Here is a 20,081-nt window from a genome sequence, read left to right on the forward strand (position 1 = left end):
AAATGCTCCTACTCATAGGTTTTAGTGTGTTGTATTTTCCTTTTCATTTACCTCAAACTATTTTTTTAAATTTCTCCTGTGATTTCTTTTTTGACCCCTTAGTTATTTAGGAGTTTGTTGTTTAATTTTCATATATGTGTGAATTTGCCATATTTCCTTCTGTTATTGATTTCTAGTTTCATTCCATTGTCATCGGAGAACATAACTTTCAATCTCTTTTAATCTATTGAGACTTGATTTATGGCCTACCATTTTGGTTTATCATGCAAAGTGTTCTTTGTACACTTGAGAAGTATATGTAGTCTATTCTGGTATTGGTGGGTAGAGTCTTCTGTATGTCTCTTAGGTCTAGTTGGTTTATAATTGCTCAAGTCCTCTGTTTCCTGTCTAGTTGGTTTATCTGTTATTGGATGTGGAATATTGAAGTCTCAAACTTTTATTGCTGAATTGTCTGTTTCTCCTTTAAATTCTTTTAGCTTTTGCTTCATTATTTTAGGACTTTGTTGTTAGATATGCATATATATTTCTGATTGTTATACATTTTTCACACATTGACCCTTTTATAATTATAATATGTCCTGTGTCCCTAGTAACAATTTTGTGTCTTAAAGTCTATTTGTCTGGTATTAGCATAGTTATTCCAGCTTTCTTTTGTTAACTGTTTGCATAGTATATATTTTTTTCCATAAGAATCTGTTCCTATGTCTTTTCCCTTCCCTGTGCTTTCAGCATATTTATGTCTTTGAATCTAAAAGTCTTGTTAGACAGCATATAGTTAGGTCAAATTTTTGAATCCATTCTGCCAGTCTGACTTAAACTATAGTATTTAATCCACTTAATGTAATTACATCAAAGGTAGTATTTACATCTGCCATTTTGCTCTTTGTTTTCTATATATTATGTCTTTTGTTTATTTAATCCTCCATGCTGCCTTCTTTTACATTAAATATATATTTTCTATTGTACAGTTTTAATTTTAATTTCCTTTACTGTAGGTGCCCCTGTGTTATAATTAACGTTTTAGTTTATAATAATCTAGTTTGTGTTAATACTAATTTAATTTCAATAGCATGCAAAAACTTTGCTCTCATAGAGGCTTCATTCCTTTCATGTTTCTTTGGGCATTATTGTAATACAAACTATGTTGTTATATTTTATGTGCTTATATTAACATAGATTTATAATTGTTGCTCAATGCAATTGTCTTGTTAAAAAGTTTTAAACAAAAATGTATTTATACTGTCTTTTATATTTACCAATATAGTTACCCTTACTAGTGCTATTTATTTCTTAATATGGACTTGAGCTACTGTGTAGTGTCCTCACATTTCAGCCTTAAGGAATTCCTATAGTATTTCTTGTAGGACAGGTTTGATAATGACAAATTCTCTGCTTTTGCTTTATGAAGAATGCCTTAATTTCTCCTTTATTTTTGATGGAAAGTTTTGGTGGATGTAGAATTCTTGATTGACAGTCTTTTTTTTTTTTTCAGCACTTTCATGTTATCTGACTATCTACTGGCTTCCATGGTTTCTAATGAGAAATCTGTTAATCTTTTTGAGGATACTTTGCATGCAAGGAGTAACTTCTCTATTTTTGCTTTAAGATTCTCTTTTTTTTGGCTTTCAGGAGTTTGACTATGATGTGTGTCTAGGTGAAAGTCTCTTTGAGTCTATTATACTTGGACTTTATTGAGCTTCTTGGATGTGTATAGTAATGCTTTGTTGTTAAATTTGAAAAGTTTTCACCATTGCTTCTTCAAAATCCTTTCTGATTATATTTTCAATAAATGCCCTCAAGGGAAAAAGCAGTTGTGGTGTGTCAGCTGCAAATCAGGTCAAACGAATACAATCTGGTGAGTGCTTTATTCCAGGGAAACACCGGGCATTCAGATAATGACAGTTCTCTGGGAATGGGTCTTTGAAGGAGTTCTATCCCTTCTCCTTTTAGTGTCTGTTAGGCTGCTGTTTTACAAGCCGATTATAAGCTATTAGTTTTCAAGGTTACTATAGACTTGAAGATAGAGAATGGGAATAAGGCAAGTTAAAACACCATAAAGTACACCGTTCTTATCAAGATTCAGGGTTTTTTTTTTTTTTTGAATAAATGTTCCCCAGATAGCTGTAAGCTTTTGGTTAATTTCCAGATTCTGAAAAGTTATTCTAAAGATGTTTTCTTGTGTCATTTCTTGTACAGAGCAGAGACTTTTGAAAGGTCCTTATTCCGCCATTTCTCTGACATATCCTTGTTCATTTGCTTTTAACTTCAAGGTTATGTCTTTTGTTGGGGGAATAGAAGAAGCAGTGTATTTGAAGAGAAGCAAGACCAGGATTTTGTTTCAACTATGTATATGACATTTTCTCTCTTAAAATTGGGGCCTTGGTTTTTACATTTGCAGAAGAGGGGTACAAATATATTTCCTCATCAACTCTGTAGGGGACTGTGAACTAAATGCTATTATGTATATGGAGATGCTTTGGTCCCTTTGGAAGAAAAGCACTTAACTTCTTCAGTGCTTCATGATTGGTACTTTCAGTTCTGCTTCTCACTGTGTGTTCCTGATCAAGCTGCTGAACCAATTGCTTCTTTCTCGCCCTTCTCCCCTCTGCTACTTCCTCTCTCTCCTTTTAACGAAGAGATAATGCTATTGTCCCCGTAGACATGCCAGTACATTTAAATCGTTTTAAATATCTTTAAAACTATTTGAAGATGTTCAGGAAAAACATTGTTGTTATTTGCAGTTTGACTGGAAATTATTATTTTACACATATGCAGTATATTTTAATGCAATCCCGAATATGATTAATTGGAAGTTTTCTTATATTATACATAATACTAGAAAATGAGTTTTGAAACCTTCAGTAGTCCTTTATATACCCTCACTGTACCTGTTCCATCAAATCTGAGCTTCTCATGAACTCATGGCTTTTTAAAAAATGTATATGGTTTATATGGTTAAATATATTAACATAAAATTTACCATTTTAACTATGATTAAGTGTACAATTCAGTGACATTAAGTACATTCATGTTTTTATGCAATGTATGCATCTCTCTCTTTTTGCATCTCTTTTTGAAAAATATAGATTCCATAGTTCCTGACAATATTTGCTTTGTGAACAAATATTGTTATTAAAATTAAGTAGTGTGGACTATACTGATTTTTGTTCATTCATTTTGTAGGAAGCTATGAGATTTATAAAACGTGCTAGTTGTTGATTTCATTGGTCTTCTTTTACCTCATTTCATTTCTGAAAGCAACTTGAACAACTTAATTGTTCATATGCAATATGTTTAACTCACATCTCTTTTGATGCTGCAGGTTGCAGTGCAGGCAGGAATTAACTCAGGGACAACCGTGTCAAGAGGGGTGTATCAACCAGCAACAATCTTTATGGGCTGCCAAATGCCATCTTTCTCAAGCATTGGAGATTTCAGTACGGAGCAGAAATCTTCCCAACCCACAAAGAACTTTTCAATTCCTGACCCATGTGCACACCAACAGACAGCCCAAAGCAGTAATGTGACAGACAGCTATGTAGTACAAACTAGTAGTGACACGCAGTGCTTAAATAAGTCTGACAAAATAGATGGAAAGACATCTCTTCTGACTGGCGAGAAAACGCCAGTCACAGCTGGCACATTGTCTGAGGAGAAACAAACTCATTGCTTGGAGATAGGAAGCAACAGACATCATGGCAAGAGTAATTTATCTGAAGGCAAAAAGTCTCCTGAACTCCATTCCCTGTTACGAGAAAGATTAAGTCCAAAGAACAGAACCACTGATTTAAAGTGTGACAGTTCCAGCAGATCAGGGGGATCAGAGGGAGAAATACTGACACAGGAACATATTGAAGTCAAGGAAGAAAGAGCCAGACTGCCCGTCTCTCCGATATCAGTCTCAGAATACTGTGCATCTGAAAATAAGTGTTCTCAAGAGAAGCATTCTGCTTGGGAAGGTTTCTCAGGTGGGGCGAGAGGCTGAGAATGTTTGCTGGGTTTTTTTTTTTTTTTTTTTTTGGTACTTAGTAGTCTTATGTGAGAACAAAATATACTCTCTAATTTTCGTATCTCTGCCAAAAAACAATATAGTGTCTTTGCCAACAAATTCCATTCTAATGTATTCTTAAATATGTACATGAAAATATTTTTGCAAGTGAATTCTCTGATTTTTAAACCCAAGGTGATATTTTAAAAATACTTATAATGAGTTTTTAAATACTATAATGAGTTGTACATTGTTACTACATGTTTTTAACTGATGAGTAATTCCCTCTGTGAGGTGTAACATCTTATCTTGCTTCTCTCTGAAGTTAGGGATCACTAATCTATTCATACCCCCTCTTACAGGTCATCTTTCTCATGGGGACTCAAAGTCACAGAAGCCCTTCAGAAAAATGCAGAAAGAGCAGGAGGAGGAAAGTTTGAGCAGCAGCAGTGACCTTACAGTTTCTGTAAGTGAAGATGATCTGATCTTAAAGAGTCCAGTACCAGAGCCAAATCTGGGTGACAAGATGGAGGAAGAAGATGGAATAGAGGCCTTAAAATTAATCCACTCTGAGCAAGAAGGAGATGCCTCATCCACTGAAAAACATAATTGTATTTTGCAAACCTTACGCTCTCCTGATTCAAAAAAGGAATCCTCCAATAACTCACCAACAAGAGTGTAAGCCATTCAATTTTTTTTTTTTTTTACTGTTCTGTGTTTAATTATAGACATTTTTAGAGATGATTCTACTGGGAATATGTTGTTGAACACTCAGTCATGAATGTGTAAGTTCCTTAAGTCTCATTGTCTTTCTTTTTTTATGAAATAGCTTAAAAATATGAATATCATTAAAATCATATCGATTGGCAGTTTACAATTATATTCAAACAATTCCTGGTTAATTCATAAGTTATGTGCCCCTACCCCCTACCCTTTATCCTTTTAGAAAATAAATCATTTTGAAGTTCTGGTAAAACAGAAGGTGACAAACAGTTAGATTTACTAGGAATTCAGCTTTAGAGACTAAGGACTTTGTATCTCATTAATTTGCTTAATCCTTATATTCCTTGCCATAGTGTCATTTTTGTCTTACAATTAAATATGAGTTGTAAGTTATTCTATGAGTATACCCAAGCCAGGTTTCCTTTTTGACTGTAAGTATTAGGACATTGGAATATTTAATGTTAAATAGGAATAATCTGTGTTACATATTTTGAGCACTTATAATATTCAACTCATAAAAACTCAAATATGATTTTTTACTATTGATTAGGGATACTGGATAAAATTGTATAGAAAACATAGAAACTATTGAAAACCAATTCTACAATAAAAAATAGCACTTACTGGTATCAAATCTCTTTTAGAAGTAGAAGGAACCTAAGTAAACAACCTAAGATAGATCTTACCTTTTAAATATGAGGAAATTAAGGCCAGGAGCAAAGTGACACATTAGGGCAGACTTCTCACATAGCCTCCCTGATCCCCACACCACCCCAAGATACCGTGATACTGTCGCTCTTTCTTTCCAGCAGTCCCAGCAACAGCGAAAAACCAAGTGGGCATTCTTGTATATGAGGGTATATGTTCTCTTTTAAAGCACCATTGTACCTTTTTATATTTTGCTTCATACCATTCATTATCTCCTTTTGGTGAAAAGTTTAAGTCATAGTCTGATTGACTACAAACTGATGTTTAAGAAATATTTATTAAGAGTACATCCAAGTATAAAGTACTTGTGCCATAGATGGAGGAACCAACATGGTTCCTGTTCTTGGGAAATTTGGTTTATTGCAGAGACAAGTCAAGTGGATTTTTCTAGTAATAATACCTATTTGTCATCAAGAAGGTATAGATATTACATATTATATCATCAAGTAGAATATATCTATTTTGGGTTTTGTATTTGCAGGATTTTTAAAATACCAATTCATTGGATGTTAGTATTTTGGTAGGCTAACTAGGGAACTAGTGTGCTTACCCAGGACTCAGTCTTTTTCCGAGATGAAAAATTTGAGTATGTGTGTGAAATTAAGAATGTTCTATCTTCTACTCTCCTATGTGAATGACCTTTTCCTATGACCTTAAAGCCAAATTCCTTAGAATTTGGGGATATAGTTTTACTAAATATGGGCATTTGGGGGAATTTTTAAATATTTTTCTTAATAGAATGCTCCCAGAGTGAAAAGTCAGTTAGCAATGGTTGTTTTCTGTGTATGTGGTATCAGATTCAAGCCTATTGATTTTCTGAGGTAAAAGTACTCCACAAGAATATCTTGAAGGTAGTTTTAAATGCTGCTGGTTAATCTGCTGACCTCATTGCTGCTTTTGAAATGTCCTTTTATTTCCTCTTTAGCATGAGCTCCTCTACTTGGCTCTGAGGGTTATTTATTAGTCTAAGGCTATAGGGTCATATTTACAGAATAACACTGTGACCTCAAAGGTCCATTTTATCAGTTTACTTTGGGGTTTGTTGGGGCCCAGAAAAAGTTAGTTGAATGAATTCTGGTTAACAAAGATGAAGAGGTGAGACAAAGGAATATACAGAGAAGGATATAAACAGGAAATTGGAACCTCTGATTTGATGAGAATGATGATAACTATTTTGTTTTAGCACATCTGTGTGCTATCTGAGTTGCTGTGCTTGATCATAAAACTTAAGTTTTCTAGCAATGAAGGTGAGAAGTACAATAGGCTGGATAGTTTCTACCCGATGAGAAAAGTTAAGCCAAGGGTTATTTTTGCTTTGTTTGTTTTGTTTATTGTGTGTTTTATTTTTTAAGAAACTTAACAGCTTTATTGAGATGTAATTGTGGTACCATACAATCTACCCATTTAAAGTGTACAATTCAACGGATTTTGGTATATTACATTATTAATTTTTAAAAATTATTTAAAATTTATATAACAGAATTTGCCATGTTTTAGTGTACAGTTTAGTGACATTAATTACATTCACAGTGTTGTACAATCTTCTCCACTATTTCTAAAAGTCTTTATCACCCCAAATATAAACTCCACAGCCATTAAGCAATAACCTTCTACTCTGCCCTCCCTTCAGTCCCTGGTAACCTCTAACCTTTCTGTCTCTATGAATTTGTCTATTCTAGTGGCAGTTATACAATTGATGTCCTTTTGTGTCTGGCTTATTTCAGTTAGCATAATGTTTTTGAGGTTCATCCATGTTGTAGCATGAATATCAGAATTTCATTCCTTTTGATCACATTCTAGTGTGTGGCTTTACCACATTTTGTTTATCCATTCATCTGTCAATGGATGCTAGGTTGCTTCCACCTTTAAAAGCCAAGCATTTTTGAAAAGCTTCATGACCCATTCCTACATGTACTTCCAGATACTGAAAACCAGGCTGTGAGTCATGCACATGAGCTAATCCTTCATCGCAAGTTATAATTAACTCCTCACAAGAAACCATACTAGAATGAGCTGAGTTAAAAAAAAAATGTCTAAAAGGAGGACCTTGAATCTTTAAAGCCCCATGATTTAAAACACTAGCCATTTATTATTTTTCATGTGACAGGTGGTTGGCCCAATGTCAGGTGGGACCACAGGTATAACTTGACCATTTGTCCCTCATCATTTGGGAAAGTAGTCCAGGCTTGGTCACATGGTAATTGTAGCATTGGATTCCCAAGACCACAAGAGGGCAAGCTCCAGTGCATAGATACTTTTTAGGTGTCTGCTTGCACCATGTTTACTAATGTACCATTGGCTAAAAAAAGTCACAGGGCCCAGCCTAGAGTCAAGAGATGGTGAAATACAGCTTCTCATGACGAGATGAGTTGCAAAGTCTCATTGCAAAAGGATATGCACACAGGGATGAGGAATTTATGGTCATATTTATAATTTGCCACAGTACTTTAGGACAAATTTAAATAAAAATAAGCTCCAAGTGAGACCGAAGGGTCAGGAAAGGTTTTGTACAGGTGTGGATGCAGCATCTTGAGGGCTATACAGGCTTTAAATAAAAAGGAGAAAAAAGAGCAAATTTGGTCTAGAGGAAGAGTGCAAGAAGAAATGCAAATAGAGAGAACATGAAGGTCATAGGAAGACAGCAAAGAATGTGACTGAGGGCTAGTGGAAGACTAGTTGGAGTAAGGGTTTAAAAATGTTGCTTGGAAAAGGTTGAGAAAGGCCTTGAATGTCCAGTGGATGAATTTAGAGTTTATTCTCTATGTTTTGCAGCATTGTTGAAGGTTATTTTAAGAGGATAATATGGCGAGTAACCTGATTTAAGATAATTAATCTGATATCATTAATTTCATCAGGATTAATTGTCCAGGTAGTAGGCAGAATTCCGAGGTGGCCCCTGAGATTCCTGTCCCCTGGGGTACATCGGTGTAATCCTCTCACCTTGAGTGTCGGTAGGACTGTGAGTTTGATGAGTTTCTCTCCCATAATTAGGGTATGATATGACAGAGGCTGTGATATGACCAAGATGAAGGATTTTGCAGATATTATGAAAGTCCCAAATCAATTGACTTTGAGCTAATCAAAAAGGAATTATCTGGAGTGGGCCTGACCTAAACAGATCAGCCTTTGAAAGGGACTGGGCCCTTACTGGTAGCAGAGAGATTCAAAGTAGCTGAGATACTCTTATTCACCTAGAAGAGGCAAACTGCCATTTTGTGGAGAAGGCCACATACCATGAAATGGTGTGCAGCCCCTAGGAGCTGAGGACCTCAGTCCATAGCCACAGGAATTAAATTCTGCCAATACACAGTGAATTTGGAAGAGGACCCTGAGCCTTAGAGGAGATTGCAGTCCCAGTCTATACATTGATTTCAGCCTAGTGACACTCTGAGCAAAGGACCCCATTAACCCAGACCCAGACCCCTGACCCTTGGAAACTGTGAGATAAATTTGTGTTAAGTGCTAAATTTATGTTAAGTGCTAAATTGGTAATTTGTTCTGCAGTGATAGAAATTGGAACTGAGGATTGTATCTTTGCAAGGATTACATGGGTAGAAGCCACTCCCCATAGTAACCCAAAGTAGGCTGAATCGGATGGGTTCAAGGTCCACTGGGGGAACATTTGTTGACAGGGTGGCAGAATAGCCTAGAAGCCAAGGTAACCTGTGCTTTTCTTGCCCTATACCCTCATCATTTGATCAGGTATGTCTTCACACATGGCCACATGCATGGTAAGCAAAGATGGTAGACTGGCATGGACCTAGAAAAATGGATATGCGCATCCGCATTAACCAATAAGAAGTTTCTTATGCAAACATTATTTCTATGGTGAATGAAGCAGTGTATTGTGAGGTTTAGTTTGTTTGTTTTGCTTTATTTGTTTACAAATGAATAATGTCACATATCTGCCTTTGTAACATCACACAGAATAGTTTCTCTGCCTAAAAATCCCCTGTGCTGCATCTACTCATCTCTTTTCTCTCCTAACCTTAACCTGAGATAACCACTGATTTTTGTTGTTGTTGTTGTTTATATAGTTTTAGCTTTTTCAGAACGTCATATTCTTGGAACCATGTAGTATGTGGCCTTTTTAGGTTGGCTTCTTTCACTAAGCAATATGCATTTTAGATTCCTTCCTGTCTTTTCATGGCTTGATAGCTCATTTCTTTTTAGTGCCGAAGAGTATTCCATTGTCTGGATGTACCACAGTTTATCCATTCACCTACCAAAAGACATCTTTGTGGCTTCCATGTTTGGCAATTATGAATAAAGCTTCTATAGACATCCATGTGCAGGTTTTTGTGTGGACATAATTTTTCAGCTCATTGGTGTAAATACCAAGGATTGCAATTGCTGTCATATGGTAAGACAAAATTTAGTTTTGTATGAAGCTGCAAAACTGTCTTCCATAGTGGCTATACTATTTTTGATTCCCATGGGAGTTCTTATTACTGCACATCCTTGTCAGCATTTGGTATTGTCAGTTTTTTTTTCTATTTTAGCCATTCTAATAGCTATATAATGATATCTCATTGTTTTAGTTTGCAATTCTTTAATGACATATGATGTTCAGCATCTTTTCATGTATTCATTTACCGTTTGTAAATATTCTTTGGTGAGGTGTCCGTTTAAATCTCTTGCCTATGTTTTAATCAGGTTGTTCATTTTCTTATTGAGTTTTAAGAGCTCTTTTTATACTCTGGATACAAGTCTTTTATAGAGAATAATGTGTTTTGCAAATATTTTCTCCAGTTCTCTTGCTTGTCTTTCTATTCTATTTACAGTGTCTTTTGCAGAGCAGAAGGTTTTATTTTTGTTTTTGTTTTGTTTTGTTTTTTAGCCACTCTTGGGGTGACTAGTCCTAGCAGTGAATGCCATCCTACCACTGTTGCCAGGCGAGCCACTCAGTGTATTGCCACCATCTTAAGGGCCCCAGAAGTTTTTTATTTTAATAAAATCAAAATTATCATTTTTTTCTTTCATCGTGCTTTTGGTATTATATCTACAAACATATCACCAAATCCAAAGTCACCTAGACCTTTGTTATCTTCCTGAAATGTTATAGTTTGGCATATTATATTTAGATCTATGATCCATTTTGGGTTAATTTTTGTGAAAGGCATCAATGGTCAGTGTCTACATTAATTTTTTTTATATGGATGTCTATTTTTTTCCAGTACCATATATTGAAAAAACTGTCCTCTTTCTATTGAACTGTCTTTGCTCCTTCATAAAAGAAGAGTTGACTATATTTGTGTGAGTCTATTTCTGGGCTCTCTATTCTTTTCCATTTATTTATTTATCTGTTTCTTCATCAATATCGCACTGTCTTGATCACAGTAGCTTTATAGTAAACCTAAAAATCACACAGTATCCATCCTCTGACTTTGTTCTTCTTTAGCATTTTGTTTCTTCCTCTGGGTCTTTTGCCTTTTTATATAAACTTTAGAATCAGTTTGTCAATATCCAAAAAAAAAAAAAAAAAACTTGCTGGGACTGTGATTGAAATTGTATTGAATCCATAGATAAATTGGGAAGAACTAACATCTTAACAATGTGGAATCTTCTTATGCATGAGCATGGAATATCTCTCCATTTATTTAGATGTCTTTAATTTCTTTCATCAGTTTTGTAATTTTCTTCATGTAGTTCTTGTACATATATTGTTAGACTTATTTTTAAGTACTTTGTGGGGTTTTTTGGTGTTAATATAGATGATGTTGTGCTTTTTAATTCAAATTCCAGTTGTTTATCACTGCTATATAGGAAAGTGGTTGACTTTTACATATTAACCTTTTGTCTTGCAACATTGCTATAATCACTTACTAGCTTCAGGAGTTTTTTGTTGATTCTTTGGGATTTTCAGCATAGACAAGCATGTCATCTGCTAATAAAGACAGTTTTCTTTCTTTCTTCTCAGTCTGTATGCCTTTACTTTTCTTGTCGCATTCTCTTCTAGTACATTGTTGAAAAGGAATGGTGAAAGCAGATATCCTTGCCTTGTTCCTGATCTTATGGAGGAAGCATTTAGTCCTTCCCCATTAAATATAATGCTAGCTGTCTTTTTTTTCTAGTTGTTCTTTATCAAGTTGAGGAAGTTTCACTCTGTACCTGGTTCACGGAGAGTATTTATCATGAATGAGTGTTAACTTTTGTCATATGCTTTTTCTGCACCTAATAACATAACCATCTGATTTTTCTTCTTTATCTTGTAGATATGATGAATTGTATTTGTTGTTTTCAAATGTCGAATCAGTCTTCTATACCTGGGATAAAATTTACTTGGTGTGGTATATAATATTTTTATACACAGTTGGATTCAGTTTGCTAGTATTTTGTTAAGGATTTTACATCTATGTTCATGAGAGATACTGATCTGTACTTTTCCTTTCTTATAGTGGCTTTATCTGGTTTGGGTATAAAGGTAATGCTAGCCTTATAGAATGAGTTAGGAAGTATTTCCTTTGCTTCTATCCTCTGAAGAGATTGTATAGAATAGGTATAATTTCTTCTTTAAATGTTTGGTATAATTCACTAGTAAACCTATCTGGGCCTGGTGCTTTCTGTTTTTGAAGATTATTAATTAATGATTTAGTTTCTTTAACATATATGGTTCTATTCATATTATCTATTTCTCTTTGTGTGAGATTTGATAGATCGTGTTCTTTAAGAAATTGGTTCATTTCATCTAACAAATTTGTGAGCATAGAGTTGATTATACTATTCCTTTATTATCCTTTTAATGTCCATAGGATCAATACTGGTAGTGTCTCATTCATTTCTGTTATTTGGATCTTCTCTCTTTTTTTTTTTCTTGGTTAGTCTGGTGTTATGGACTGAAAGTTCGTGTTCCCCAAATTTCATGTGAAAGCACCAGCACCAAATGTGATTATAGATAGGGCTTGTGAGGAGGGGATACAGGTTAAAAAGGGTCATAAAGATAAGGCCCTAATTCTGTAGGGCTGGTGCTCTCATAAGAAGAGGAAGAGATACCAAAGCTCTAGTTCTTTGCTGTGCAGGAATACAGTGAGAAGATCTCACCAAGAATCAAATCAGCCACCATTTTGATCTTGGACTTCCCTGCCTCCAGAATTGTGAAAAATAAATTTCTGTTTTTTAAGTCATCCAGTTTCTGATACTTTGTCATGGCAGCTTGAGCAGACTAATACACCTGGTTAGGGGATTATCCTTCACCCCAGCCCCTAAAAAACTAGCTTTTTGTTTACTTGATTTTCTCTCTTGTTTTTCTGTTTTCAGTTTCATTGATTTCTGCTCTAAATTTTATTATTTTTTTCTTCTGCTTCCTTTGGATTTAATTTGGCCCATTTTTCATTTTTAAAATTGATAATTTTCTTATTGTTGAATTTTAAGAGCTCTTTGAATATTTTGGATAACAGTCCTTTATCAGATGTGTCCTTTGAAATTTTTTTCTCCCAGTCTGTAGCTTGTCTTCTCATTCTCTTGACTCTATCTTTAGCAGAGTATAAATATTTAATTTTAATGAAGTCCAGCTTATCAGTTATTTCTTTTCATTGATCAATTCTTTGTTGTTTTATCTGAAAAGTCATTGCCATACCCAAGGTCATCTAGGTTTTCTCCTATGTTATCTTCTAAGAGTTTTATAGTTTTGTATTTTACAGTTTAGGTCTGTGATCCATTCTGAGTGATTTTTTTGTGAAGGGTATAAGGTCTGTGGTTAGATTTACTTATTTGCATGTGGATGTCCAGTTGCTTCATTATGTGGATAAATAGTTAACATTTTTTTTGGTTGGTTATTTTTTTATTAGAAAGAATTTTTTATTAAGATATAATTAACACATAATCTTATATTAGTTTCAGGTGTACAACATAATAATTAGATATTTGTATATACTGTGAAATGATTACCGCAGTAAGGCTAGTTAACATTCCATCACCACACATAGGTACAAATTTTTTTTCTTATGATGAGAATTTTAAAGATCTCTCTTGGCGACTTTTAAATATACAATACAGTATTATTAGCTATAGTCACCATGCTCTACATTATATCCCCGGGACTTATTTATTTTGTAAGTGCAAGTTTGTACCTTTTGACTGCCTTCACCCCACCTCTGGCAACCACCAGTCTGTTCTTGGGATTTATTAATTGAGTTTTGTTTAGATTCCATATATAAGTGAGATTATATGGTATTCGGCTTTCTCTGTCTGACTTATTTAACTTAGCATAATACCCTTAAAGTTTATCTACGTCAAAAATGGCAGGATTCTCTTCTTATGGCTGAATAATATTTCGTTATACACACACACACGACAACTTCTTCATTCATCCATCATTGGACACTTACGCTGCTTCCATGTCTTGGCTTTTGCAAAGAATGCTGCAGTGAACATGGGGATGTACATATCTTTTCAAGTTAGCATTTTCTTTTCTTTCAGATAAATATCCAGAAGTGGAATTGCTGGAACATATGGTAGTTCTATTTTTAATTTTTTGAGGAAACTTCATACTGTTTTTCATAATGGCCGCACCAATTTACGTTCCTGCCAATTTACGTTCTTGTCTTTATTACAATTTACATTCTTGTCTTTATTATAATAGCATTTCTAACAGGTGAGAGATGATACCTCACTGTGGTTTTGATTTGCATTTCCCTGATGATTCATGATTTTGAGCACCTTTTCATGTACTTGTTGGCCATCTGTAAAAAAAAAAAAAAGTCTATTCAAATCCTCTGCACATTTTTTAATTTTTTTTTTTTTTTTTTTTGCTATTGAGTTGTATGAGTTCTATATATATTTTTGGTATTAGTTTATTATCAGATATATGATTTGAAAACATTTTCTCCCATTCCTTAGGTTGTCTTGTAATTTGTTAATGGTTTCTTTTGCTGTGTAGCCGTTTTTTAGTTTGATGTAGTTTCACTTGTCTATTTTTGTTTTTGTGGCCTGTGCTTTTAGTGTCATATCTAAGAAATTGTTGCTAAGACCAATGTCAGGCAGCTTTTCTCTGATGTTTTCTTCTAAGAGTTTTACAATTTCATGTCTTACAATTAAGTCACTAACCAATTTTAATTGGTTTTTATGTATGGTGTAGGATAAAGGTCCAATTTCATTCCTTTTTATGTGGCTACCCGGTTTTCTAACACCATTTGTCGAAGAGACTATCTTTTTTCCCATTGTATATTATTGACACTCTTGTTGAAGATCATTGACTGTATATGCATAGATTTATTCTGTTGTGTGTGTGTGTGTGTGTGTGTGTGTGTGTGTTGATGCCAGGATCATACTGTTTTGATTACTGCAGTTTTATAATATGTTTTGACACTAGGAAGTGTGAGTCCTCTAGCTTTTTTCTTTTTCTTTTTTTTTTCTCAATATTATTTTGGCTATTCAGAGTGATTCCATACAAATTTAGGGTTGTTTTTTCTGTTTCTGTAAAAAATGGCACTGGGATTTTGATAGGGATTGACTGAATCTGTAGATCACTTTGGGTAGTGTGGACATGTTAACAATATTAAGTCTTCCAGTCCTGGGATACAAGATGTCTTTCCATTTATTTGTGTCTTTAATTTCTTTCAACAGTGTTTTGTAGTTTGCAGTATACAAGTCTTTTGCCTCCTTGGTTGTTTGTTTCTAAGTATTTTATTTTTTTGATGCTATTGTAAATGGAATTGTTTTGTTAATTTCCTTTTTGGATTGTTTGTTGTATAGAAATGCAACTAATTTTTGTATGTTGATTTTGTATCCTGTAACTTTACTGAATCATAAGTGCATCTTAAAGTTATGGCCCCTGAGAAGAACATTAGGGAGTGAGCATAAATAGGAAAGCAGCCCAAGGCCTGTCTCCACTTTCAAGGTCAGAAAGATCAGAAGGAGCCAGAAAAGGAGTCTGAGAAGAGGCCGCAGTGAAGAATGAGGAGAACCGAGAAGTTATGCTGTAGATGCCCAGTGGATTATTTCAAGAGGGGTTTAGAAAGATTAAATAACCTTTCCAGGTCACAAAGCTGGCTTGGAGTTACAGCTAGCATCTAAAGTGATTGTCAGATACCAGAATTTATGCTCTTAATTTCTGTGCTCTACCAGATAAATCACAATCATAATGGTGATGTACCCTTTAATAGTACCAACTTCAGGTCAGATACTGTTGTGAGACCTTTATTTATAATAACCCATTTATTCCTATTATCATCACCATTTTATAGAGGAAGAAACTCAGACACAGAGATTATGTTCAGTAACCAAGTTGCTTAGTGTATTTTGAACTAGGTGATCTGAGTCCAGAGTCTGCATTCTTAATTGGTACCCTGGGCTCTGTCCCTATGACTTTCTACTGCCTAAATAACTAGAGTATCATCAAGGATATTTCATAAGGTTGAGTAAGGAAACTCAAGGAGCAAATTAGATTTATTAATTAGAAAAGGAAAAGAAAACCAAGCACTGGCAATTTGACCTTTCGCTCAGTCCATATTGATTTTTGTGCCTTCCAGCCTCAAATAAGCAAGCTTATGAAGTGCTATGTGCCTTTCTTCAAGCTTGAACAAAGTACTTGCAAAGTTACTTTGTTCTTTCTCCCCCTGGAGTATGACTGAAAGCAAAATGTAGTGCTGCCTTTTAACGTATGTCAAATGAAAGCCTTGGTTTATCAAGGTCATAAAAATCTGATCAAATAAATTGAATCTCCTCCAATGGTTTTAATTTAGTCCTTCTTCAGAGTTAAATATAGGAAGGAAGCTCTTGCATCTTAGAAAGATTTGCTGCTGAAAATCATATTGCCTAAATAATAGATTACAACTGTATACTTTTATAATTTACCCTAAATTCACTTTAAGACAAGCAACATGCATATTTATAAATTCATTATTCCTTCAGATGTGATGATGCCTTCAAATGTCTTCTCAGTTGCTTTTTTTCTTCACCACTGCCACTTGTTTTTCCTAGGCATGACCTCTGCCCCTCAACAAGTAGCCCCTTGAATCTTTTGTTACCACTCCACAGATTCTGGCTTTTGTTCCTAAAGAAAGGCCGTATATTAAGCTTTTGGAAAAACAACTCCATGCCAGCAGGTGGGGCCATCCAAGTATTCCCTCAATGTTTTACCTAGCATTTCATTCCCCATTCTTCCCTGTGCCTCTATTAGTTTATCTATTTTGATCTGAAAAAAATTTAAGATTTTTCCTCATCTTTACCTCATTTTGGTTTAAATTTTCAAAAGTCCAGAACCAGGCTTCCAAGAGGACATTGGTCTTGAGAACTGATCATCAGCAAAGTAGGCAGTAATTACAGTATTTGCCACTCAGTGTCTGTACAGGAGATGTTAAAAGACCTTAAAAGATGTCTCCATTGACCAACTGGAACCTGATTTCCAGCCTTTGCCAATCATAAGCCACTGGCCTTGATCAGAGGAAGTAGATGACTGGGAACAAAAGGGGATACTGAGAAGTACTTGCAGAGGTTACAACGTGGAGAATTTCTTTTAACATTTCCTGCGAGACAGATCTACTAATGAAAATTCTCTCAATTTTTGTTTGATTACGTAGTCCTTAAATGTGTATATGTATATTCAGGTTTTCATTCATCTTGAGTCAATTTTGAAAATATATATAGTGTACTAGAAAGAGATCCATTTTCTAAGTTTTCATGTTTATAGACATATTTTGTATTTTAGAATTTCACTCTGTCAATAATTATATTCCCTTTTTTATCCACAATTTTATATCCGCTGTTTTATCACTCCTGCATGAGATTTTTCTATTAATTTCTTCAAATAATCAAATTTGATCTCATTTATTGCTTTTAAAAAATCTCATTTGTTTCTGTTATTATCTTTATTATGACCTTTTTACTTTTCTTGATTTTACCATGTGGTTCTTTTTCCAACTTGATTGAATGTCTAATTTTCAGTTTTTCTCATTTTCGACCACATGATTTAAGACTAGGTTTCCTTCTAAGTAATGCTTGACTTGCACCCCACTGGTTTTGACAAGTGATGTTATCACTGTCATTCAGTTTTAAATAATTTAATTATACAAATGTTTATAATTATACTCATTCCTTTGACAAACATTATTTAGAATTTTTTTTCAACTTTCCAAACATTGGGGTAAAGAAACACTAGCTATTCATTATGGATTTCTGATTTTATCACATTTTTGACAGAGAATGTGCTCTGAGCAACTTCTGTTCTTCGGTCTTTGTTGATTATCCATGGTAATGGCCAATTTATATAAATGCCCATGTATGTTTGAAAGAAATGTATTATTTACTCTTTGTTGTGTGCAGGGTTCTATATGTTTCCATTAGCTTGACTTTTCAAATCTATTGTTAATTAGTATTTTTACATTCTTTCTGAATAATATAAGTACCTTAGATACTGTGTCTCCATCTATTCTCTGTGGGTCTGTTTCTGTTTTCTTTTGTTTATCTTCATTTTCAATTATTCTGCCTTGTTTTTCTTAAATCTCTGGTAATTTCTGAATGTATATTGTATAAGAGCATTTTTAGAATGATTTGAGGCCTACGAAGTTCTCTTTCTCAAAAAAGGATTTACATTTGCTTCTGGCAGGTGTCTAGGGACAGAAGCAATCCTGGATCACTTTCATCCAGGCCCCAAGACTGACATGGTTTGAAGCCAGGCTTTGGTCTCTTTGAGGGCCTGACTCTTTCCGTTTCACCCTTATCTATAGGAAGTAGCCCTTTGAGTTTCCAGTTCAATGTATGGATGATTAATTAGAGCTTTCTTTCTTTGGTGGACATGGACTTCAATTTTTATTACCCAGCTCTGTGAGATTGTCAAAAGCTTCACTCAGTTTCTCAGACTCTTAACTGCCCTTTCTGGAATTAGCACATGCCCTTCAAAGAAAAGTTGCCCCAAATGTTAGGCTTGTCTCTCAGAATTTCATTTTTCTAGATTTGAATCCTGTAGTTCTTCACTACCTTATCTCTCTAGGCTATAAAAGAGATAGTTTTTATGTATACATATTTTTTTGTTTTGGGTGCAAAGATTGGCATGCATTACCTAAGATCCCATTATGAGAAGCCGAAGTCCTTATAGTACTTTTAAAAATAATTTCATTATTGGAATATAGCATACATACAGAAAAGTGAACAAACTTTGGGTATATTACTTAAGTAGCACAGAGTTAACACAGTCAGTAACCCCTACCCAGTCAAGAAATATCAGCATCCTGAAGCGTGCCCAGCATCTCTTCCTCCTTTCTTCCTCATAATCACTTTCACCTGGCTGCCTCTTACTTTCTGAAGACCTAGGAAACCGGATATTTGGCCCCTCTCAGTTTAATTATGAAATGCATAGCTTTGGCCAAATTATTTCTGATTTCATTTGCTTTTTACTTTTTAAATCTATTACCAGGATACTTTTCTCCCCTTCCATTTCATCTTTCTTCCCTTGTGATGAGCCCTCTCAAGTCTCTTAACAACTTGTCTCTTTAGATTGTACACAGTACTTTTTTATTTTCCTATGTGCGGTTTTTAGAAACCCTTTCAAATTCATGACCATCTGCCGACATGAAGAATATGCTGTTTCCAAATGTTGTTTTATACACGTTTATGAGAAAATTACCCTTACTTTTATTTCTCATGTCAGGCTAGCCCTATCACTAATTTCCTTTCTTTAACTACAGATGATAATAAGAAACAAATCAGGAACTTACTTGTTTGGTTTGGAATGTTCTCTTCCTCTCTCCTTGCTGTAGACATACTGTGAAATCACAGGAAGAATAGCAGAGCCATTCATTACCTTTTGCAAGTATGATCTTGAATCTCCCTTTGACCAGTGTCACAATTAACTAATTGAACTTCTAAGTTCTCAGTTACCACTTTCGTCAGATTAATTTTGCCAGCTTAAGCACTTGATACACTTTCTGGTGTCTGTTGACATTTGATAATTAATTACTTAATGGTAATCTGATAATGGTAGTTCTGGAAGTCAAGAATCAGGGACATATATGAGGTGAAAAAGGAATGGCCAATCATTTTCTTTCTTTTTAAGTTAGAAATGAACCGGGCTTCTATCTCTCCTACTTCTGACTCTTGGAAATTTGGTAAATTTAATCTCTAGCATCAAAGAATCAGAATCATGGTAAAATGGGCATTTCATTTTACTTAGCCCTTTTCATTGAGAAGTGTTGGATATTATGTACTATAAGCATAGCTTGTACTTAGCATCAGTATATGAGGTCACCAGTGAGACCCTAGAACTCTGAGAATTAACCAGCTGCAGGTGTATGTCTGAAGCAAGGATTTGTGAACATCTGGAACAGTGTAGCACAGGAAAGGGAAAGCTAGAAGTAGAATTGGGTAATTATATATCAAGTACTGTTCTAGGGAGAAAGCACTAAGTTTGGGGGATATGTCCTCTGGAATGAGACAAAAGTGTTTTACCACACTTCACCTTGTCCTGTCCGAAATTTTTAATATTTTGTTAGAGTTAGGCTTAAGGTTGTTATATAAAGTTGATAATGTTTATAATAATGGTAATAATTTCTATCATCTTTGAGTACTTACTATGTATCAGAAGCTGTTCCAGCTGCTTTATATACATTATCTCATTATTATAGCAACCTTATGCAACAGAGGTGTTATTACCTGTGTTTTACAGTTAAGGGGACCTAAAATCTTTTCTGGGACTGTGTTCCAATAAGATGAGTTCTTCTCCGCTCAG

General features: G+C 34.6%; 1 protein-coding gene across 6 annotated transcripts in view; it reads left to right on the top strand.

The window, feature by feature from the left end:
- Positions 1-20,081, top strand: part of KIZ (kizuna centrosomal protein) — a 105,065-nt gene that overhangs the window by 24,777 nt on the left and 60,207 nt on the right. For all 6 annotated transcript variants that reach the window (XM_016126362.2, XM_016126364.2, XM_016126365.2 and 3 more), the window contains 2 exons: positions 3,323-3,968; positions 4,351-4,666. In XM_016126362.2, the coding sequence (XP_015981848.2) occupies positions 3,323-3,968; positions 4,351-4,666 (962 nt within the window). The remainder of the gene's footprint in view (positions 1-3,322; positions 3,969-4,350; positions 4,667-20,081) is intronic.

This window comes from Rousettus aegyptiacus, unplaced genomic scaffold (assembly GCF_014176215.1).
Source record: "Rousettus aegyptiacus isolate mRouAeg1 unplaced genomic scaffold, mRouAeg1.p scaffold_m13_p_12, whole genome shotgun sequence".
Lineage (NCBI taxonomy): Eukaryota > Metazoa > Chordata > Mammalia > Chiroptera > Pteropodidae > Rousettus > Rousettus aegyptiacus.